At 40.1% G+C, this 24,532-nt stretch overlaps 1 protein-coding gene across 1 annotated transcript in view; it reads left to right on the top strand.

The window, feature by feature from the left end:
• The window catches only part of CCDC178 (coiled-coil domain containing 178), a 196,931-nt gene that overhangs the window by 15,484 nt on the left and 156,915 nt on the right, over positions 1-24,532 (top strand). The window contains exons 2-6 of the mRNA XM_078393698.1: positions 11,548-11,662; positions 11,767-11,869; positions 16,882-16,953; positions 18,610-18,749; positions 23,989-24,023. Of these exons, the coding sequence (XP_078249824.1) occupies positions 16,905-16,953; positions 18,610-18,749; positions 23,989-24,023 (224 nt within the window). The 5' untranslated portion in view covers positions 11,548-11,662; positions 11,767-11,869; positions 16,882-16,904. The remainder of the gene's footprint in view (positions 1-11,547; positions 11,663-11,766; positions 11,870-16,881; positions 16,954-18,609; positions 18,750-23,988; positions 24,024-24,532) is intronic.

Below are 24,532 nucleotides of genomic sequence, written 5' to 3'. Positions count from 1 at the left end.
ATTGTTGCTATTGTTATTATTGTTGTTGTTTGTAATACCCGAGCCCCGGGTCGCGAGGTGATGTTAGGAGTGCCGTCTCGCCCTAAGGCAACCGCGGGTACACAAACTGCTCCCAGACCGTTCCCTCCACGGATGCTCCATCAGGCCGTGGATACTGAGGATCTAACCCGGGAGCTGAAAGGGTTAAGTGTAGCCACCCAGACTCCTGCATTTTGGGCGGGAAAAGAGAGGAAGGAACCAGAAGAGGGAGCGGTGGGGGAAGTCAGTCGGGGGAGAGACAGAGGGGAAGACGGATGGGAATGGGTGTCGATCCAAGACCCCTGGACGGGTAAATGGGAGACGGTGCGTCTCACCCATAAAGAGGCTGAGGAGAAGAGAAGAAGGGAAATGTCCATACGACCCTCTTACTGGGGAGAAAGAGAAACCCGTGAGTGGCGTCGGAAGTTAGCTGAGGAAAAGAGACGGGTAGAAAGAGAGAGAGAGAGAGGAAAAGCGCCAATGGCTTTTGGAGGAGCTGAGGAAACTGGGTGCCTACCCGGACCCTGAGGCTACACCAAGGGGGAGGACCACGTACCCTGGGGATACACAGGGCATGAGGAAACAACCCCACTTCTGACGAGGGAAGGAGACGACCTCGTACCTGAAGATACCTCACCAAGACCACCAGGTCTAGGGGCGATGAGGACCAGTAACCCTTTTGTTGAAGATTGGACACCCCTGAGAGAACCGTTGTTTGACCAGGAGAAGTTTTGTGCAAACTTGATGGACACTTCTATACCCTTACCCCCTTTAATAAATGAAGACAAATTGTTTAAAAGAGTCTCCGAGTTTATTTGGTACGGGGGAGGAGGTGAAGAAAAGCGAACCCTCACATTGTTGTTATTGTTATTGTTATTGTTATTGTTATAGAATAAACAGTGGTACCAGTGCTACTAGGGTTAAGGGAATGGCAGAAGGTTTTGGTAAAGGGTAAAAATAACGGTGTGTTAGGAATTTCATATCTGTGCATCATTACCATTTTCTTCTCACTATCTCCTTCCTATTTTATCTTCACAAGAATCGGTGAGCTAAGTCAGGCTGAAAGATTGTGACTAAGAGGCCCAAGATCAGCTATTGAGTTTCATAGCTGAGTAGCATTTAGAACCCAACACTTCCAAATCCTAGTTCAATACTGTGACCATGACCCCATGGCCTCACACTTTTTATAGTGCAGGGATGTGGAGAACTTAAGTTGCTGGGGGTAAAACAGCAGGTAGCGATTCATTATTGTTGGTTCTCTCTGGCAAATGCCCTTCCAACCACTAGCGCACTTCCACTTCAGCTTGATTCTGTCATCAGACATGACCCTGCTAATGGTGGAATGGATCTGGTGGAATGGATCTGGTGAAGTTTGTAGAAGACGTCAGGGGAAATGGGGCGCCTCTCCTACTTGGCAACTCTGCCCAACAGGTGCTTCTTCCTTGCTTCTCCATTGGTGTTAACATGAACAAATGTAAGTGTAGCAAACAGCGTGCCCTCACCTGTCCGTCACAGCTGAACAGTGGAGTAGGAGCAAATGAGAGGACGGAAGGTGGAGCCAAGGGGGGAGGGGGCTGGATATAAAGGCTGGTTTATGGTGTTTGGAGGGAGATTCGGTGAGTGAGAGACAGTGTGAAACTTAAAAGTAAACTTAGAGTGAGTTAAAGGCCTGTAAGAACACTGAATGTAACAGAGAGTTGATAGAGTTTTAAAGTTAAAGTAGGATTGACTTAGATGCAAGTGATTAGCAACCTGTGATTTACCTATGGAGTAATAATCCTATATGAACTTCCCTGATCAAATAAATAACTTAAGTTTTAAAAGCACACGTGTCTCCTTGATTGAATGGTATTGAAGCAGCAATACCTGGTGGCAGTGAAGAAGGAAGAAGAGTGAGAACCTTGTGAAGACAAGAGGGAATAGGGGCTTCAGAGGGGATCACCACAATAAGTTTGAGAACATGTGTAACACAGTTCTAACAGGAAATAAATATATAGGCTGCAATTCTAAGTGTTTCTTATAAAATGCTGACTCTAGTGTTATTTCCATGCAAATAGTCTCTGGCTGTAACTGTTAGCCTTTAGGTCCCACGGAAATACAGGAGAATTTTAGCTTATCCATTTATAGCAACAACAAAAAAATCATCTTTACATTATTTGATGCATTCTATATTGTAAGCATCTGTTTATTTCTGTGGGGAATGTGGGATTCCCCCACCCCCAAGAAATAAGTCAATCTTTAATCCTTTTAAATGATCTGGCATCTTCTGTTAATTTTTCCAACATTTTTCCTTTTGTGTTCCATGGAAGGATACTGTAGTACAGGGAAGCAGAGTTTCAGAATCAGAAATAATGTTTCAGTGCTATCTTCTCTGTGATGATATTGAAGGACAGTGGGACTTGTAGTCACTGAGAATAAGAGAAAATGGATTCAGTTAGGTTTCAAAATGAAGACATGGGAATGTGGTAGAGGCTGTTTTTCCTAATTTACAGTCAGGCTGGTACACAGTGAATCCTGATAAGAGTGCAAGGTCGAAGAGGGTTATTATATAGTGCAAAGACCCAACAAATTCCTGTCTAATTGGAATGGAGATAACACGCTGGCATCTCCATGAGAATTGGAGGCGGAGTGAGCAGTTATGCCTCTTTGCGTTAATTGGTTTACAGCCATGAAGAAGGAGGTCTGAGAAATGGAGAAAATGAACAATGGACCATGTGAAAGAGAACTTTTTTCCTAAGAGAAGTTAAAGATGGATCGTGTTATGGAGCTGGATGGTACAGAATGTAGTAAGAAAGAAGGAGGTGGGACTAGCCCACCTTAGTTCAGCTTTTTAGTGTTTATTATTTTAATGGGAAGTAGTTGTTTTATTTAACTTTTGTGACCTTTGAACGTGTCTTTATGCTACGCTTAAGGAAACAGTTTCTATGAAATTATATTTTATGAATACAAAATAATCATAAAAATCCTAATTGAGGACTAGTCTCTTGGACCAGCAAGGTTTGGCTAAATCCAGAAGAGTGGAAAAGGTCATTGATTAGCTACCATAGAGAAGTCCTATTTAAATGAGCTGTTGTGAGTTCTAAGGACTCACAAAGCCTATGTTGAAGTACTAAGTAAAATAAAGTGTTCTTTAATGGTCAGGCACATATACTATGCACTGCTGAGGCTTGAGGACTTACCTCAGTACAAAGTGGTAGATTTGTGGCCTCTGGAACTCCCTGCACGAATGCCATACGCTCCTTAGGGAGACTTGAGCATCACATTCTCTTTATACACTATATGCCTGAAACTAACTAGAGGACAGTTGAACGGTGCATGTAATTTTGTATTCCTCTTTGGCCTTGGGGACTCCTGGTATCCTCTTAGAACCCAAATTCACCTCACACCTATGTTCTATGCAGCTGTTAATTATTCTGCTTTTACTCATCTTAGCCCTTCTCTTCTCCATTGTCAGCTTCCTCCTATGAAAAGGAATGCCACTGGCAGATAAGCAGTTTCTGATTATGTGTATGTTCTGCATGTGAGGTGAATCATGGAAACCCAGGGATCATGCTTGTGTGTAGAACCTATGTATGAGTAGGAACCACTCCTTTACAAATACAGTGGTGCCCCGCATGATGACGATAATCCGTTCTGGGAAAATCACTGTTAAGCGAAATCGCTGTCATGCGAAAAGCCTTTCCCCATTGGAATGCATTGAAACTCGTTTAATGCGATCCAATGGGGAAATTACCTCATCGTCCAGTGAAGATCGCCCATAGGGGAAGCCATTTTCAGAGCGCCAATCAGCTGTTAAAATGGCTGCCCTGCAAAGCATGGGTCTAAAAACACAGGGCAGCTGTTTTGCGGAGCCGGAAAAATCGTCTTGCGAACAAATGGTTCATGAAGCATGGACCTAATCGACGTCCAGCAGAATTTCCCCATAGGAATGACTGTTTTGCGAATCGCTATAGCGATTGCAAAAAGTCACTGTCCTACGGATTCGTCGTACAGCAGGGTCATCGTCTAGCGAGGTACCACTGTACTTCATTTTTTAATACAGTACTGAGAATGATATAACAGTGATGGGAAATGGTCAGTGCCCTCCTCCTCCCATAAGGAAGAAAAGAAGGGTAGGTATTTGTTTATCCCTCTTTGATGTTAACACACTGGGCACAATCTTTTGCAGTTACAGTGGTGCCTCGCTTAACGATGTGAATTGCTTCCAAAAAAAACATCGCTATGGAAAAACATCGTTAAGCAAAACACCATTTCCCATAGGAATGCATTGAAAACCGGTTAATCCGTTCCAATGGGAACGGATTACCATCCTTAAGCGAAAATCGCCATAGGAAACATCACTAAGTGAAACAATATTTCCCCCAACGGAAAGCCATTCAAAAGCATTGCAGCCGGCTGCAATGCTTTTGAATGGCTTTCCGATCTCCGTTTTCGCTCATTTTTAAGTGTCTTAAAATGTTTAAAACCTGTTTTAAATGCTTGGATTCGGTAGCGCACCTTGTGAAACATGTGCAAACTTATTTTGGCTTTGTTCTGAGTCTTCGTTAATTTTTGGTGATTTTTTGTTTTCCCCATTTAAATCCATTGAACGGACAGAGGTTTTAAAATCAGAAAACTGTTTGCTAAGGTCTGGCTGGCTGTTGGCCTCTAAAATGCATTTTAGTCTTTTGGTTTTAAAATCAGAAAACTTTTTGCAAAGGTCTGTCTGGCTGTTTGGCTCTAAAGCTAAGTGACCTCTCTTTTGTTTTAAAAGGTGTTGGTGGATGGGTTTAAAAGATGCTTGGTTTGGTATAAAATGTGTTTTGTTTAAAACAGGGGTCTCAAACTCATTTTACCTGGGGGCTGCTGCAGGCAGAGGCTGGGTGAGGCTGGGCCGCATCAAATTTTCCGCCAAGTGGAGCAAGGGCCTGAGGAAGCTGCCCAGGAGTTTCCTTAGCCTGGCTGGGGCTCCCAGGAGGAGGAGGAGGGCCACCGGCCACGACCTCCTCCGGCTCCTTCTTCATTACCACCACCACCACCACCAGCAGGATGAAGAAGCAGAGAAGGGAGGAGCCCCAGCGACCACCTAGTGGGGGAAGGGCATGGCATAATTTTTTTAAAAAACCTTCACAGAATCGCCTTGCCAAAGGAGAAAAGCCTCCATCGGTACCTGAAAATTAAACATAACAGGGCAGCCTCCCCACAGGTGCACACACATGCACACAAACATACACACACACACGGAGGTCCAGCAAACTTCCTCTGAAGGCCCCCTCAAAAAAAGGCACACTCAGCAGCAGCAGCTACCCCCACCACAACAGGGGAGCAAACTTGCGAGATGAGCCCAGGCAGCCTCCAGAGCTAAGGTGGCTGAAGCAGGACTAAGAGGAGGAGGAGGAAGCACCGCCGGGTGCTGAGGCAGCCACTGGCCGGGCTGGTGCTAGGGGTGCCGAGAGAAAAAGAGAGCTAGAGAGCCGCTTCCCTGGAAAAGGTGGCAGCAGCGGCAGCTGATGTTGGCTGCTTGGAGGCAGTCTTTGAGGACGGACCGGGAGCGAGCTCCACTCTCATGCATCACTCGGCGGGTGCTTGGGTGCTTGAGGAAAAGGACCGGCAGCATGCCTCACTTCCTGGATCTCCTCTAAGACAGCACCTCTTGCACCCTCCATCCGGAACTGCAGCCTGCCAGCTGGCAGACAGGTGGGCTGGCTGGCAGGCTGCAGTTCCGAATGGAGGGTGCAAGAGGTGCTGTCTCAGGAGAGAGCCACTGAGCGAAGTGAGGCACTTTTATTTACTCTTTACAGCAGAGGATGCGGGGGTACTTTGGAGAGGCAGGCAAGGCAGGGGTCTGAAACTATCATCCAGCAGGCCGCAAATGGCCCCCAGGCCACATGTTTGAGACCCCTGGTTTAAAAGGTGCTTGGTTTAAAATGTGTTGTTCTAAAATGTGTGGGTTTAAAATGTGTGGATTTAGCATGTGTGGGTTCAAAATGTGTTTTAGCCTCCAAACTCTCTCCCCCTGTTTGTAACTCGAATCTAAGTTTGCAAGCTGAGTCAATATTTTTCTATCAGAGCGGTTTGTAAGTCAAAATGTTTGTAACTAGGGCTGTTTGTAAGTCAAGGGTTAACTGTAGATATGAAAAGATTGGAAATTGCTTCTCAAAACAATAATAGCAATAATAACAACACTAGCGAGGGGAATCTGTCAAAAATTGACCTAAAGAAATTTCCCCAATATAAGAAAGGATATTGCCCTGAATCTTTCCTAATTTCATTTGAGAGAGCGTGTTGGGACTTTGATATCAAGGATGATGAAAGGATGATAATTCTGAGATCACAAATAAGTGGGGATTTAGCTGAACTGTATTCTCAGATGCCTCTAGAGCAAGCTAGAGATTTTGAAGCCTATAGAAAAATGGTATATTCATGATTTGGCATGAATGCAGAACACCTGAAAAGAAAATTTCATTCCCTTACCAAAAAGCCTGAAGAATCTTATTCTCAGCTGGACAAATAGATGGAACGTGAAAAAGTCACTTCTCTAGAACAAATGAAAAAATGTGATAGGGTTAGAACAATTTTATTCTATTTTGCCTGGGGAATTGTGTTAGTTAAAGACAAAAATCCTAAAAATATATCAGAAGCAGGTGAAACGGCGGATTTCATAAGTGAGATTCGAAACCCCAAGTTCTCTGAGGTAAAATTTAACAGACCAAACTGGGACAACACTAAGAGACCTTTCAATAAAAATTACCTCAGAAACACATCAGGGAAAGAAGGCCAGAGTAGCACCTCACCTGAGTTGCCAAGGCCTAGTCCACCGAAGCGAATGAACTCTAAGGAAAAGTTTAACAGATCACCTCAGTGTGAGCGAAGGACTTATAGACAGTGCTATAACTGTTATGAATTTGAACATATTCAATCACATTATATAAAAAACAAAATAAAAATGGAAAAGATGATAATCAGACCAAAAAGTATACTGTTTAAAACCTATGGAAGCCACTGAAGGAAGTTGTAACAATGGTGGTTCTGTCCCCATGGCAACTGGCAGAAAATTCTAATCTGCCATTAGCCAGGGTCATTCAGTATTTTCTTGTAAAGCCAGAATATTTACATAGACTGGTGATCCAGAGCACAGCTGGAATCTAGATATGCAAAAGACAAAATAGAAGGTTTTTACTCAGAACAAACGACATTTGATAAGCTTTTATTAGGTTCAAAAGATAAAATAGTTAAGAAAATGTATAATTATCTGTTAGAAATCAAAATGCAAGATGAAATGGTTAAAGAATGTATGGTTAAGTGGGCACAAAACATAGGACATAATATTGAGATTGATCAATGGTTGAAAATACTGTATGGCAAAATAATATAAAGCTTACAAGATTGGTTAATTTTAAAGAGAATATATATAAGATGTTTTACAGGTGGCATATGACTCCAGAAAAATTGTCGAAGATGTATATAGATGTATCAAATGTGTGTTGGAAATGTGAAGCACATGTGGGAAGCTATTATCATATGTGGTCGTCATGTAGAGTAGCGAAACAATATTGGAAAAGAGTACATGCTGTGCTGCAACAAATATTGCTTTGTAAGGTTCCATTAACACCAGAACTATTTTTATTGAATATGATACCTCATAATATAGATAAGGCAAAGAAGTATATAGTTACATACATAGTCACTGCAGCTAGAATTCTTTATGCCAAAAATTGGAAAAGTCCAACGGTACTGAAACAAGAAGATCTTATAGAGAAGATACAGGAAACAGTGGAAATGGACATTTTATCAGAAGTGATGAAGGACTGTCCTGGACAAAAGGCAACTGAAAGATGGGACTTATTCTACAAATGATTTGAGTCATTAGACATCACTTGAAGAACATGCATTAAAATGAGAACTTAAATCTGGAAGGCAGAAAATAGTAAAAAGAGCAATTTGGAATTTTGACATGGCAATATGTATAGAATGGATATTAGTATGTCATTGTTTCTCCTCTTCCCTTTGACCTCAATCCTTTTTTCCTTCCTGTTACCCTTTGTTTTAAAAAAGTGTTTTCTTGTAAAGATAGAAGATATTTTAGTACAGAACCCTGGTGAGAGGATTCTTATTAATGAGAAGTCTTATGTGGGAGTTGTTGATACCTGCTCCAACATAACCCTGTGTCATCCTGATGTGGTTCCTAAAGAACAAATACTTCCAAACCAAACTGTTACAATTAAGGGAATAAGTTCTACTCCAGTGATTTTACCTGTGGCTAAAGTAAAGATAAACTATAGAGATTGGGTTGTAATTTGGGGTGTGCCAATTTCTGATCAAATTCCAGCACCTTGTTTAATCAGGCTAGATCTAACTAAGCATGTGCAGAATGCTTTTGGGGTAATGTGCCCTGGGAGAGCAGTTAACAATCCCCGAGGGAATAATGGAACCCCTAATCTCTGAATCAAACCAGGGATGCCCCAGTTTAGAGGGAAAACCTCAGAGAAATGGCTGAAGAGGTCATATTGAAAAACCCTAATGATACTTCCTGTATTGATGAACAGAAGGAAGATAGTACTTTAAATGATGGTATTAGAAAATCTAAAGAGAATCCCATTTCACTGACACCTGAACACCCAGAGAGGTCTATAATTGATAAAGACCTGACATATAGAGAAGGTGTAAAGGCACCTTGTAGAGGGGTAGGACCCCACCAACAACTAATTGTCCCTGGGAAACATAGGGAGGAAATACCGGCTGCTTTCCTAATCAGTTGGGACTTGACAGAGCATGTTAAGAGTGCTTTTGCACGAACACACTCACAAGGGGGCCAGAAATCACCCACTGCAGTAGAAATGGATACTGTGGCAGAGGGAAACCTGGAGGGAGAAAGTTCCTTGGGTAGCCAGCTTAATAATTGTTCAGAAGCTGATCTCGTGCTTTTAAAGAAACCCAATAAAAATAGTTTTGCCCAGAAGCAGAAGGAAGACACTAGCTTGGTGGGTTGCTTTGAAACTGCCAGTTTACCTACTTTATTGTCTCCTGAATGTCCTGAGAGATTTTGCCTGGATAAAGATCTTTTATATAGGGAAATGTCCTTAGAAGTGGCAGAGCCAAGCTTGGGAAGTACTCCTGGAAAGAAGAAATGCTTGTTTGATACCCAGGAAAGAGCATCCTGCCCTGAGGACCAAGTAGTGGATCTGAGATCTATAGAGGGGAGCAAATTATTTTTGGCAGGGTCGGAACCTATAGATGTGTTGCACCAGCACTGGAGGGCTAGAGAGTCTAGTAGCTTTGCAGCTGAAATAGACCTTAAAACCTTGCAAGGCAAACCCCTACCTAACTTATCAATGAACAAAGAAATAGAATCAGATAACAAGCTCAGTGCATCTAAGACAAACCAGTCGTTTGAGATTGCACTTAAAAGAAACGCTCCTGAGAATTTTAAAATGACCGTGATAGTGGTTCCCCATATAGGGAAAACTTTGCAATAAAAGTACCTGTGGGTGAATTTGTGAGTGAGGAGGAAGACGTAAGCCCTGACATCTTAAAGAAGGATGCATCCAGAGATGTTCAGGAGGAGGAGAGGGAACTGAGAAAGTAAAGCCCTGTGGCAGAAAGAGAGCAGGCTTCACTGGGAAATGGCAAGCCGAGGACCTCCAGTGGAAATCCGAGGGCCGATGACTGCTAGTTGACCGAAGAGAACACTGAAGAAGGAGCCAGAGATCATCAGAGAGATCCCTGAATGGCAGCAGTCATGTGACCAGCTGAAGGAGGCAGCAACGACCGGATCAGTCCACAGCGCACCTGACTACAGCCAGGAGTTCACCATCTTTATGGAGGTATCAAGCATTGGACTTGGAGAGGTGCTGTGCCAAGCAGATGACAACAGGAACATGAAAGACTTGGAATTTTTAATCCACAGCGTAAAAGGGACTCAGATCGTGGATGCTGATACCTTGCCCCGAAAGCCAAATGACTGATCAGGGGATAAACAAAATTGGTAATGTATAATAAATGTTCTTTTTGTGTATGGTGATGAAAAATTGAATATTGATGAACTGAGATGTGGAGAATGATTCAAGGACTTTTAAAAGAAACCTGAATGGACTTTGGAGTAACCGTTTAATTATCTATGTAAATTTTTTGTGATTATGTTATATTTCTGTAGGATTGTAATATTAAATGTTATAAGTATGAATCAAAAGGTAATGTCTGTAATTGAACTGTATTGGAATGTTTAGAGTGATAAGATATTGTGATTATTATAATAAATATTGTTATTGCGTGCAGACTGTTGCCAGAGGGTAAGTAGAGTTTTTATGCAATGATGCATGTTTGTTTTGGATGGAAAACATGTTTTCCCTCCTAAGCAAACATATTTAAGGGGGGAGGTGTGTGGTGAACACCCTATGATATGCATTGTAAGTTATGAATGATTCATGGTATATGTTAATGTGGTTAAGAGGCAGGGCTGAGAGAGATGTTAAAAGGCGGAACCTGAGAGGAGTTAAGTCACTTAAGTTGGGTTGAATCAGTCTGTGTTAGGAATCAGATAGAGAAGGAGAGGTCTGAAGAGTGATTACAGTGGTGCCCCGCATGATGACGATAATTTGTTCCCCTGAAATTGCTGTACAGCGAAATTGTCGTCATGCGAAAACAGTTTCCCCATTGGAATGCATTGAAAACTGCGTTCCAATGGGGAAAATACCTCGTCGTCCAGCGAAGATCCTCCATAGGGCAGCCATTTTGCGAGCGCCTATCACCTACTTTTAATCGCTGTCTTCTGAAGCATGGGTCCAGAAAACAGCGGAAAGCCATTTTGCGAAGCCAACGATCAGCTGTAAAGATCGTCGTGGTGTGAATAAATGGTCTGTGAAGCACGGACCAAATCGTCGTGAAGCGGAATTTCCCCCATTGAAATGCCTGTTTTGCGAATCGCTATAGCAATCGCAAAAAGTCATCATCCTGCAATTTCGTCGTTTAGCGGGGTTGTTGTCATGAGGGGCACCACTGTAGTCTGAGTGTAAATTGTGACAATAATCATAGAAGGTTAATGTTGAAGTTTGATGAAATTTGAAGACTGCGCTTATGAATTTTTCCAGAAACCAACAGTAATCAATACACCTGTTCTATTAAAACGTCAGTACTGAATGGACCTTCGTCTTTGCTAAGGAATTTAAGTTGATTAAGAGATCAACTGGTGGCAGCGTGTCACAAGGCTTTTGGTTTGCCTTTGTGTGCTCTGTGTTTGGGGAGACAAATCAGGCCACGAGGTTGAACGTCACAATTGGGTTTCAATGCATTCTTATGGGAAATACTGATTTGACGTACGAATGTTTTGACTTACGTACATCTTCTGGGACAGATTAAGTTCGTAAGTCAAGGCACCACTGCAATGGTATGCAGTGGGAGATCATTTAATAAGAACTGCATGTTGAAAAACTATGCTGGAGAACCACCTAATTCATTTTTAAACAAATTGATATTTCTATGTGTGTGCAAGCGATAGATTACTGACCCTGTGTAATCCTTTGTCCACTATAATGGAGGTCCCTTCTGCCCTAGGTACACATCTTACGTGAATATACGTTAACTAGGTTATGGTGAAAATAATGACAAAAGTAAACTAGAAGAACATAGAAGAGCTCTCTGATACCAAACGAAAAGCCTCCCTCATCAGGTATTGTGTTTCCTCATTGACCTCTCCTATTATGTACCATACTACATAAAATTATCTGCTTCTTTAAAATCTTGCGAGTTGATTGAATTTTTTTTTCATTACAGTTAAATAACAAAAGTGGAGTGAACAGGTAACTTCAGGTTTTGCCTCACAGAAGCTTTGCTGCTATAAAAAGAAACTATTAAGGTTTCAAAAGGATTTTAAGAGGTAAAACATTTCATTGCCCTGTAACAAAAAGAATGTGTGTGAATGTGTGACTCATTCTGCTTTTATTTAGCCAATGAACATTTAATGATCTTCAAGATTTCTGTACAGTCCCAATTATATATATATAAAAAAGCAGGCTTAAACAGCAGAGAACTTACTACTGCCTCTGACCAGGATGTAAAAGAAAGAGTGAAAGCTGGTTCCTCAGTAGCAGCATTGCATAGTACAGTGGTGCCTTGCTTAACGGGTATAGAGCAGGGAAGCTGGCAAAATGGCCCCCCACTGTGTTTTGGCCCAGATTCCTCGCTTACGGGGCAGCGAAAATGGTGGCCGGATGGAGGATTTCCCGCATAGCGGTGAGTTTTTCCCCAGTAGGAACGCATTAAATGGAGTTTAATGCATTCCTATGGGGTTTTCCTCCCCACATAGCGATATTTCTGGATAGCGACGTTAATCCTGGAACGGATTAACGTCGCTATGCGGGGCACCACTGTACATATTTGAACAACATTTTTACTGTAAATGCTTAAATTTTCTTTAAATTCTGAAGTTATAAAACATGGAAATATTAAAATAATAATCAAAAACATTTAAAATTGTAAGAACATAACATTGAATCATAGATTCATGGAGGAGAGCATTCCATAACCTTGCAAGAGCCAATAAGAAGGCCCTCTCTCAGGTTGTTGTCAAATATCACCTGTAAACATGAGGGTTGGACCTAGAAAAGGGTCTTGCTCTGGCTTAGCTTCCTGTTAAAAAGGAAAGCTGTTACCTGAAAGTCCTTGGATTACATATTTCAGTTAAACTTTTCAATATGTATAATTTCAAACAGAGATGTGTATGAACCTTGGTTCAGAGGTTCATGTTGATTCATATGCACATTCTTTCCCCCAACTTCCCCAGCCAGTGCCTCATTCACCAGCTGGAGTGTGCTCCTCTCCTTCTCTGCTTCAGCAGTTCAACCAGTCCTCAGGAGGAGCTCAGGTTTGCTGCCCTGCCCCCTTGTCCAGGGAGGCAGGGTAGGGAAGCCCATGCTTCTGCCAAAGACTGGTTGAACAGGTGAAGAGGAGGAAAGGAGCATACTCCAACTGATATGAATGGGTAATTGGTCAGGGAGACTGGGGAAGGGAGCATGCTGCATCTGTGGTGCCATGCTTATGCCCCGGTACAACCCTCCAAACCGAGGTTCGTGGCCATATCTAATTTCAAACATCATGGAAGCTCAAGAATAAAAATCAATTGTAGACAAGAGACTCATTCTATTTTTTTTTTCATTTTTGTGTGTTTATGGGGTAGACCAATATCAATATTTTACCAGATAATATGTATATATATTAATGGAAAGAAAGCAACAAGGTGACTTTTCTTTGTTTCACTTTTTCTTGGATGTACTGGTTGCCTTAGTAACGGCAACTTGAAACTTGGTTTAAGTATAATTGCACCATATGTTATACAAATCACATATCATTGTGATGCTTTAAAATAGTTTAATTGGGAGAGGATTCAAAAGAAAATTAACAATCAAATACTGAAATATGCACAATATGTTTCAAAAGTTTCAAACTCCAGAAAGGATATTTTTTTGTAAATTTTGTGACACTCTTTATAATCTTTAATATTGCAGTACTCATAATATGATACTGTTTCCAGTTCTTTAATCAAAATTGAACTGTGGATCAGAGTTATCATAACCTGAATTCAGGTGTTAGTACTAACTAAAAAAGACCTATTGACTAAAAGGAATGTAGTTTAACATTTAATAAAAAAATTAAAAATAATTGAAATTGTATTTTTGAAGGCTTTCACGGCCGGGATCTGATGACTGTTGTGGGTTTTTCGGGTTCTTTGGCCATGTTCTGAAGCTTGTTCCTCCTAATGTTTTGCCAGTCTCTGTGGCCGGCATCTTCAGAGGTCAGGGGTCAGAACCCAGAGCACAGAGTTCTGACTCCAGTCTTCTGAAGATGCCGGCCACAGAGACTGGTGAAACAACCTTCAGAACTCACCCAAAGAGCCTGAAAAACCCACAACAACCATCAATAATTGAAATTATTTGGCCTCACAATTCAGCAATCAGTTGAGTTGATCTGATTTACTGCCAACTGGAGTCAAGCCAATATAATTATTTCTGTATGACATTTGACTGTCAATGGGATTTCTTAAAATGTTAAAATGTTTACAAGATATTGTTGAAATTATGCCTTGTGCTTAATGAAGAATTTTGTAGTGCTGAATTCTCATGTTTTTCTGAAACGTTAGTTTTATAATTTAATGTCTTTAAATCTATATTTTAGAGTAGTTTGAAGTACTGAGTAATTTAAAATGTTGTGTATTTGTGTTGCTGACTATTTAGTTTTATTTAATGAAGCATGAAATAGAATGTAGAAGCATTTACATGTAACACACCTGATGAAACTAAGTATTCATGATTTTCTTTTCTTTTTCACTGGGTGTCATTTACTGCATTCACAATGTGTCTTGTATTTGAAGCTGTATTAAATGACTTTTTAAAAACTGTAGTCTTAAACATATTTACTTCAATGTCCAAATCTAAGTTTACTATTCGCGGATGGCTACACCATAATGTACAGGTTAAAGGAAAAGGCAAGGCAAAGCTGGAAAACTCAGTGGCTTAGGCATCTGGCAGCAGAGCCAGAGGTTGGGAGTTCAATTCTCCAATGGGCCTCTGTGATATGGGCTGTACTTGGCGATCCATAGAGGTCCCTTCCAGTTATGCAGTTCCCAGATTCCAAGAAAGTTCCTCAAAGTAAAGAGAATAATTTCATGAGAAAATGTTCATCACTCAAGTGTGGCATTGCTATAATTTTGAGTAATTTAACAAATTTGCCAAGTACAATTTTTTTTGTAACTATGCTTCTCATTCAAATTTAGATTTCTGTGACATTAAACATTGCTATTCTATTTGGATTGAATAGTCCAACAAAAGAACTAAAGTGGTGCCTCGACTTACAAAATAAATCCGTCCCAGAAGATGTTCGTAAGTCGAACCAGCATTTCCCATTGAAATGCACTGAAACCCAATTAATCCATTCCAGCGGTTTTTTGTTTGTATGTAGAGGTGTCGGTTGTAAGTCAAAGTATTAGTTCCAATAGGAACTAATGCAAAACTGGTTAATCTGTCCACTACCACTAGGGGGAGATTTTTTAAATCTAAGAAGACTTAGTTTAAAAAAAGAGCAGGAAAGGAGGGAGGGAGGGAACAATGGGGAAAAGAGGAAAGAAAGGTAATCACTGGGGTACACAGACCAAGGTTTGTGCTTTTAAGCACAAAAAGAGAGAAGGGACACAGAGACAAGACAATGGGAGGAGAGTTTGAAGCCTTAAAATACATTTTAAACCCACACATGCTAAACCCACACATTTTATACCAACACATTTTGAACCAAACACCTTTTAAACCAAACCAAGCACCTTTTAAACCAAACCAAGCACCTTTTAAACAAAATATATTTTAATCCAAACCCAGCACATGGGGAGCATAGAGATAGAGAGAGAGAGAGAGAGAAGTCAATTGGGGGGTGGGAGAGACTTGAGTCTAAACTTCATTTTAGAGCACACCAGCCATCACAGACCCTTGCAAAACATTTTCTGATTTTAAAACCAAAAGATTAAATTCATTTTAAAGCACACCAGCCAGCACAGACCCTTGCAGAAAGGGTCTGCAAGACCCATCAGAGCACAGAAACATAACCCCCCACCTAGCCCAAACCCAATCTGCAAAACCCCTGTACAGTAAATACAGTGTACTCACCCAGAACAAGCAGTCTCTCTGTTTTAAAAAAGAAAGTCAAAAATCCAAAAATCTAATTTTTTTAAAAAATCCCAAAAATACAGTATGTACAGTACAGTACCAGGCAGTCTGAAGTCTCTCTCTGTATCCACACTCTCTAACCGCTGGAGCGAGTGAGCTAGCAGACAAGCAGCCTCTTCCCTGGCCAAGGGTTAACTGAAAGTTCAAATTTCCTGCTTTCCCTGCCTTCCCCACTTTTTTCTGTTTGTAAGTCGAAGCTCCATTCGCAAGTCGAAGCAAAATTTTGCAATCGGAGCTGTTCGTAAGTCAAAATGTTCGTAGGTAGGGCCATTAGTAAGTCGAGGCACCACTGTATTTTGGCTTATATCTTTGAGATCAACTACTTTTGCAGAAACATAGACCAAAGATTATAGTAACTTTATGAATACTTTTTCATACAGCTGTTCTCACTTTTATAAGTTAAGCTGCTTTGCACTGAGAATGGCAGCAGGAAGAAGTGAAAGTAAAACTCTGGTAGCATGTTCATTTAACTTTTAGGTATACATAAACGTTCTTTGAAGCTTCGCCATAATAATTATAAATAATGAATCCTTTTGAAAAAAATACGAATGTGAATTGTTCCAAAAATAATGCGTATATTTTTGTTTTAAATAAACTGGATATTAAATAAACTTCCAAAAGATCACCTGTATGAAGAATTATTGCAGGGAAAGCACTCCAGAGAGAGATCACAGCTGTGATACGAGGATATCTGCAAGTGGGAGCTGAAGGCCTTAGGAATGGACCTCAATAGATAGGAAACCTTGACATCTGAGCATTCAGCCTGGAGGCAGGTGGCGCATCATGGCCTCTCTCATTTTGAAGAGACACTTGTTCAGCAGGCCAAGGCAAAGAGGCAGTCCCAAAACCAGCAAAATCAGGGAGCTGGACAGGGGACAAATTGTATTTATCTCCAGTGGAAGGGATTGTCACTCTCAAATTGGCCTCCTCAAACCACACTAGAAGCTGTTCCAAGACCTCTATTCACAGCATGTTACCATGCTCTGAACTCTTGAGACTGTTACTTCAGTTACTCTCGAGACTGAAGGACATCTACACAACTGCATTGAGATTAAATTAGGTGTGCTTTAGTCCTATTGAACCAATGGAACTTTTAAAAAACCTATTAATTTAAATGAGGCTGAAATATTATTACCTTAGGTTGAATCCAACTTTTTATTTTTATTTTTATATAAACTAGACTGCAGAGGACTATGAGCAACAATGAGTGAGATGCAGCCATTTTCCAGGGGTAATCATAAACAGACAGAAGGTATTTCTTCCTCTTCTACTTTCTCCTTCTCCTCATGGTGTGTGTGTGTGTGTGTGTGTGTGTGTGTGTGTGTGTGTGTAAATATATATATATAAAATATTATTATTTTTTCATATTACTATTGTTTATATTTTAGGACTGTCACCTGCAGCCCTCCATACACCCATCAAATTCATGCACACTTCAGAACAGATCTGAAAAGGGTGATGCATGGGACAAGGAATTATGATTTGGGGGCTTTTGACCCTGTCTATATCATCAGGAGGAAACTTTGACAGAGTATTTTCCTGTGCATATTATTCAATCACAATCCTCCTGCTTTACAAGTAAATATGTTCCCAGTATTCCTAGTTGTAGCTACTAAGACCATATCTGCACTACATAATGTTAGCCACTAAATGTTACTTTAATTGTCCTAGCTCTATCCTGCAGAATCCTGGGGCTTGTAATTTGGAGAATGTCATGCTATAGTTCTGACAAGTGCACTATAACTCTCTAATACAGAATTTGAACTGCCTCACCAGACCAGATCTAAGGATTTTTTGTGATAGAGTCTTATCAAATGGGAATAATAGTGTGATGTTCATAACACAGTATATGGTGATCTGTTCAAAATAATTTTACTTTGGAGCATAAAGCCTAGATCTAAGCAAAGTCAGTCAATCTCTTTTTTGAAGGTGCAATTCTCCACTCATCTTCAGATAAGCAGGTGCTGAAGTAGGAGTCTTGAAGCCCCTTAAGTGCAGCAATCCCAGTGCACAAAGGATACTGCCAACCACTGATATTTCCAGGTTTGTTTGGCCTGGTTCCCTCCACAACAACCACCTTTATTTCCAGCCTCTCCCACTAGACAAATCAACTTTTAGCTTGGTCTTTGTATTTAACCCTACTGTTCCTCCCTAATTTGCCTGAAATTTATGCAAGCTGTACTGCATAGTCCATTAGTTGTGGAGAAAGTACATCATTGTCTGATACAGTTATTCTTGAACATGCTGGGCTATTTCATGTATCTACTTTGGGATGGGAAATTGAAGGTAAGGGTCAAACTAGATATGATGTGGGTATCCCTTGTATGGAACTGCCTATACGTTTTCATTTGCATTCTTGGAAGGCAGCCTTCAGTGTTTATTTTTAGTCATCTCAAAATGTTTAAGGGGTATATAATATTTTGCCTCATGTAAAGGATCCAGTACAACCTTTATTACAAAATGCTGTTAACAACAGTGGAAAAATGCATATATACGGTACTTAACAGCTTAAGATAGCAATCTTTTACATTCTGAAAGGGATGTGTCTCCCATTGAGTTCATTAGCCTTATTTCTCAGTAGATATATTACACTAAGCAGTGTTGCACAAGGAATAATTTGTCAGCAAATTGGCGTGGGGAAAACACACACACACACACACACACACACACACAGAGAGAGAGAGAGAGAGAGAGAGAGAGAGAGAGAGGTTTTAATCAATATTGTAGCCCCCTTGTGTCCACTTTTTGAGGAGAACAACATTGGAAGCTCTGAGCATAGAGCCTCTGTGTTATACCTAGTTGAAAAATCATAATTTCTGAATATGTAGAGATCAAATTTGTGTCTTCTGTGCATTATTATGTATATTATTTTTTAATCTTTAAAAATTAATTGTCCTAAATTATTTAGGTATAGATGAAAATATTTCATTGGGCATTCCCTCCAGACAGCGTAGTTGTGCTGCTGTAACACATCCATCAGCATGTGTTAACAAAGCTATTCAACACATTCAAGATCTAGAAGTGAAAGTGGAGGAATCCTTTCAACAGGTATTATTTTTAATATATATTTATTGTTTGGGTTATTATGCTGTGCTCTTCAAAGGGGTTTTCCCAGAATGGATTTACAATACAAATAGGAATGTTTTATAATAATAAAAACAATAATACAAGTGTAATAATTAAAGCTGACAACTGATGACAAACTAGCAGATAAACTCCATTTGCTAGAAGCATTAAAATGCCTGAATAAATGAAAAGGCCTTTGTCTGGTACCCAGCTGCAGCAGAGTAAATGCTAGAGGAGGTTGCATGGCGAAAGTATTCCACTACTGGGGCACTATAGTACTTCCAAGACCATATTATATTTATAACTGTGGAAAGCAAAGGATCTCTAAAGATGACCTCGGTGTATGGGTTATATGGAGTTATATGGAGATCGGAAATCTATTAGGCGCTGTAGTACCAAAGTGTGATGGACTTCAAAGATACAGTATGCACCAATACTCCAAACTACAGTATCAGTTGTTGACTGTACCATAGAGGTACCATAGAATAATGCTTCCAGAGGAAGCATATGTTGTTGAGTTTCTCTGTGCCTTCCTTGTGGAAAAAGAAAATAAACAACCTTAATAAATATATAATTGCCATTGTGGCATAACTGTGTCAACTTTTGTCAGCACACATTTAATGATATGGGCTCTCATCCACAAAAGCTTACTTTGCATTAAAATTATTAATCTCCAGGTTGCCACAAGACTGTCAGCCAAAAGGTGGTTAGGCTGTTCAGAGCTGCTTTTAAGCTACCTTATTAAAATCAATCCGTCCTCTTTTACCCTTTTACATTTCTTTGATTTTTAAAATTTTATATCATTTTTAACTCAGTCAGAGCCATTTATAAATGAGGTTTTTTTAAGGCACTTCCTGCCCTCAGGCAGCCATCAAAAGGACACACACACACACACACACACACACACACACACACACACACACACACACACACACACACACACACACACACACACACACACACACACACACACACACACACACACACACACACACACACACACACACACACACACACACACACACACACACACACACACACACACACACACACACACAGAGAGGCAAAAGAAATCAGCAAGCTTGGACACTGGTTCTTAAAGTCACTAACAGTGTAATCCTAGGTAAACCTTATGTCTAGGTAAGTGTGAATAGAACTGCAGCCTTAATAGATATGAAATGACTAGCTGGAGGGGGTCAGGGGAGTATGGACAGGAGAAATCAAATACTGTATTAGCTAGTTGCTCAGAACCAATGGATTAGCCATGTTTCCCTTCTCTTCCTTTATAACATTCATCCAGAATGGCTGCTAGCTGATATTTGTTATTATCATAACATAAAAAGAAGACGTGGGTGCATGGCTTTTTGCTAAGGTATTGTTCAGCAATCATATTCTAAATCCGCCTTTTAAAAGAATAAACTCTTGCAATCCTTTATGCACTTGTTTATGACTGTGTTTAAATGAATCAAATGAGATTTGTTTCTTGTTAAACACACATAAAATTGTCCTGCTAAGTTTCAGTTCTAATAACTGAGTAGTTATTAAGTGGAGTATATATCTGAATAAGCATGCACATGATTTTGCTGCACACCAGTATAAGTGATATATCGTTGTTAATGAGTGACTTAATTTCTTGAATATTGCATGCAGCTTGATAAAACAAAGTCACTCTAGCTGTCAGGATGAAAAGTTGCAGAAGCTGAAAGGGTAATTAAGGCTTGGCAACAAAGGCATACCAGCCCTATCATGATTCCTTTGCTCTTTAATATTTTCTGTTAAAAACTCTGAGTTGTACAGATGAGTGGCTTTTTTTTTTAGTTGCTGAAGCAAGCCTTGGAAATCTACTGATCCCATGAATGGTGCTCATTTGTGCTGCTTGGGCAGCCCTCACCACCAGTGTTTGCCCTTGTGCCTGCATGCCTGTAGAAAACCAGGCCTTGGCAACAACCACGATTCCTTTCTGCTACAGAGGTCTTTTACTTTGCTGCCCTGTCCTGTTTCAGGTGGCACACACAGTCTGGTTGGAGATTTTTTGAATGTGTTGTATTGCCTGTTTTTACATATATAATAAAGTTCTTAGATAAAATCCATCCCCTAGCCAGGTGCCCTTATCTGCCTTATCCACATACAAAGATCTCCTTCGGTAGTAAGGAGAGGGAAGTCCTTAGGACTGTGTTGTTTATTCAGTCTCTTAGTCACCAAAGGAAGAAGCGAAAAGTCAGTGGCAGTTACATCTACTGAGTAAATGGGCCACTTTGTCCCCTCATGAAGAGAGGGCCAAGGGAAAAACCTGTACAGACCAATAACAAAGTGAAGCACATTAAATCCAAGATTACATAGTTGAAAAAAGTCTGTCCTGTGATGAACAGACATTTTTCGTCACTTAAGCAAACATCTCATGTAAACATATACTGTATTAAGCTATGATCTAAAGCCACTCTAGGATGTGAAGTTGTGGAAGCTGAAAGAGTAATCGGGGCCTGCCATGAAAATTAGTTCGCAACAGAGTTATTTGCACCAACTGTTCCCCAATAACATTTTTGCTAGGGTGTATGGCAAGCATGAATAGCCTGACCACCACCCCCAAGTCATGATGCCCACTTTACTGAATTTTCAACTTTCATTTAAATAATAAAGCAGGTTTCTCACTCTTTCTGAGATAAAATTAGAAATATGGGAGCGATATTGTAATAGGCTGATCAAAAAGAAATGAACTTGCTTATACTTCCAGTTCTCTGACCAATGGCTGTATAAACACTGCAGCGGTTGACAAATATTAGACACATTTTAGTTGTATACAAAACTTTTTAATTTCTCTTAAATATTTAATTAATTAACATGAATGCCTGAGAATCTTCACAGATATACTGGCTATGTTGTTTGGAAGATTTTTGGGAGATGCAATGGCAATAAATGATTTTTTTCCCAAGCTCTACAGTTTTAGTTTTTCTTTCTGTGGTCCCACACCATTTCAGAAGTGCAGATACTTTTAACCAATTACTAATGTTTCAGATAGTGAACAAGAATAGAAAAATAACGACCATTTCCAGTATTGTGTAGGTGGGTTACTACTTACGCAACAGAACATCTGCTTCACCCTTCTTTCTTCAGTCCATCACACATCTCTTTCTTTGCTGGTGGTAGATTGGAACACAGAGAAAAGTGCACTTGGTTATACAGTGGTGCCTCACTAGACAGTTCCCCCACATGACAGTTTTTTCGCTAGACATTGGCTTTTTGTGATCGCTATAGTGATTCGCAAAACAGTGATTCCTATGGGAGAATTTCGCTGGACAATGTTTCGTCCCGGCTTCGCAAACCAATTTTTGCTAGACAACAATTTTGACAGCTCCCTCCGTGCTCGCAAAATGGGTGTTTTCAGGACCTAAGCTTCGCAAGACAGCTATTTAAACAGCTGATCGGCAGTTTGCAAAGTGGCTTTCCTATGGCTGATCTTCGCTAGACAATGATTCTTCCCCATTGGAACACATTAAACAGGTTTCAATGCATTCCAGTGGGGAAATGCTTTTCGCTAGATGATGATTTCGCTGGAAATGGATTATCATCATCTAGCGAGGCACCACTGTATGTGATCCATAGGCATCCTTCAGTCTTGAGAGACTATGGTAACATGCTCTGTATCGGGAAGTGTCCTCTCCAGAGCATGAAGCCTGTGTAAAGTAGTATGGAGGATAGGCTGTTACCCAAGCAGCAGATCCCCCCTCTCCACCTTGCGGAAATGCTCCAATGGAAAGGCAAGAGCCAATACAACTGGTTCCAGCAAGGGTGCAGGAGCTGGCAGAACAACACGAACTGCCTTTGGGACTCCAGCTCCAGATTTTGCCTCTAGGTTAACTCCTGAGTTTTGGTTTGAATTTGGTGATAGGAACTGTGAATAAGGTTCCCATCAAAAGTGCAAACCAGCAGATTCCAGATGAGGCTCTGTGCAAGCACAAGCCTGAGTGAGGCTCTGCCCAGGTCCAAGACCCATGCATGTAAGTTCACAGACGACCAGTTGAAGAACTACAATTACAAGGAAGCAACCTTTACCTCTTCTCCCTTGAAATCTTGTATGACTTCAAAAATCTTTTCTAAAAATTCTTTCAAACCTCTAGAGCATATTTTGGTATGAAGGGCATAAAGCAAGCAGAGCAATCAATTAGACACTACTAGCTACATTTTTTCCACTTTGTTAATTTGCCATAGCTTTCTGTAATTAAAATCTTCATTGCAAAGGCTTGCCACATTTGAGAAGTTGATGTATAAAATCTGCAGCATCTTATACATATTCCAAATCTTGCAGTAATTCTGCACTGACTATATTTCAGTTAAAGATAAAAGTAACATTGAGCTGCCCTTTGGTATCCTTTCCTTTAATATGCAATGTATTTTTGACCAAGATAGTTGGTATCAATAACCCATTTGGAATGCTGCATTCTTTCCTGGAGCTTTCAAACCCCCAAAGATGAAACCATCTGATTATCAAAGCTTGCCAGAGATTGCTAAAGCCATCTCATACTTAAATTAACACCTCCACTGTAGATCTCCTAAGTTTAAATGATGGGAAAAAAGATTCTTATTGATGATGTACAGTATTTGCTACTGGATTGCCTTTGTTATGTTTTCTTTAGCTCATTGTCTATCCATGATAAATATCAGCTAAGATTTCTACATTTATTTGTCAGAAGATACTAAATGTGTTAAATTCCACCAGATGAATTTCTTTCTATCTCCTTGCATTGTGAGTCTTTCTCTTTGAAAATTTTATCCCAGGTTAACAGGTTTTTGCATTTGTTTTGTTTTCAAGTATTTATTTATTCTGACAATCACCTTAAAAGAAAGTTCTCCTTCCACATCATTCACATTATTACAAAAAGGATTGTCTGAGTTTGACAGTTCTCTTCTGAATAAATGTCTGAATTGGGATTAGTATGCTCATTCTAGGTGCAAACTGAATAAGAGTGTGGTGGCAGCTGTAAAAATCAGCAGAACATGTTGCCAGGAATTTTACCAGACAGGGCTGGGGGTGTCCAAAGTGTTGCAAGATCATTACAGTAGCAAGCAATTTCTTTTGTTAATGAAGCTCTTTTTTTAAAAAAAGATCTAACCAATTTGAATGCACCTTTGTGGTCGGCATATATGTATTACAATGCTTTTATGTATTCAAAGCATATCCTAAAATATATTGTATATTAATGAAGCCTCTCTCTTCTGTTTGCAGTATGATCATTTATATAAGTTAGAGAAAATTTCACGGTAAGAATCTTATGAATTTCAGATTAGTAATTATGCTAGTCACATTTTTAGCTGCAAAAGCAAGAATGCTGTCAAACTAATCCTATATATGTCTGTTGTAAATCCTACTAAGTTCAGTAGTGCTTATGCACAGATAAATGGTACAAGATTGCCCTCTAAATCTGAAATCTTGTACCCACTTAACTAGGAATAAGCCCACTGAGCTCAGTGGGAGTTACTGCAGAGGAGATATTTATAGGACTATGCTGTAAATATATGTAACATATTTTTCTTCTATGTAGAACAGAAGTCTGATCTCTCTATTTAAAAATATCATACAATAAGTTTGAGATCAGAAATTCTAAACAAGAAAACCAAGAAAAGTGCAAGACGAATTGCCACTTTCCCCTTGATAGTATTCATAATGATTTGGGACTAATGGCAGAAAAGAATGGAGCAAAGTCAGTCCCTTTATAGTGAGAAAACTCTGATGCAAGAGACAGTGATACTGTAACCAAACTGAAGACATT

Source organism: Pogona vitticeps, chromosome 4, assembly GCF_051106095.1.
Source record: "Pogona vitticeps strain Pit_001003342236 chromosome 4, PviZW2.1, whole genome shotgun sequence".
Taxonomy (NCBI): Eukaryota; Metazoa; Chordata; class Lepidosauria; order Squamata; family Agamidae; genus Pogona; species Pogona vitticeps.
Note: the sequence above shows the minus strand (reverse complement) of the source record. Positions and strands in the feature narration are given on the sequence as shown.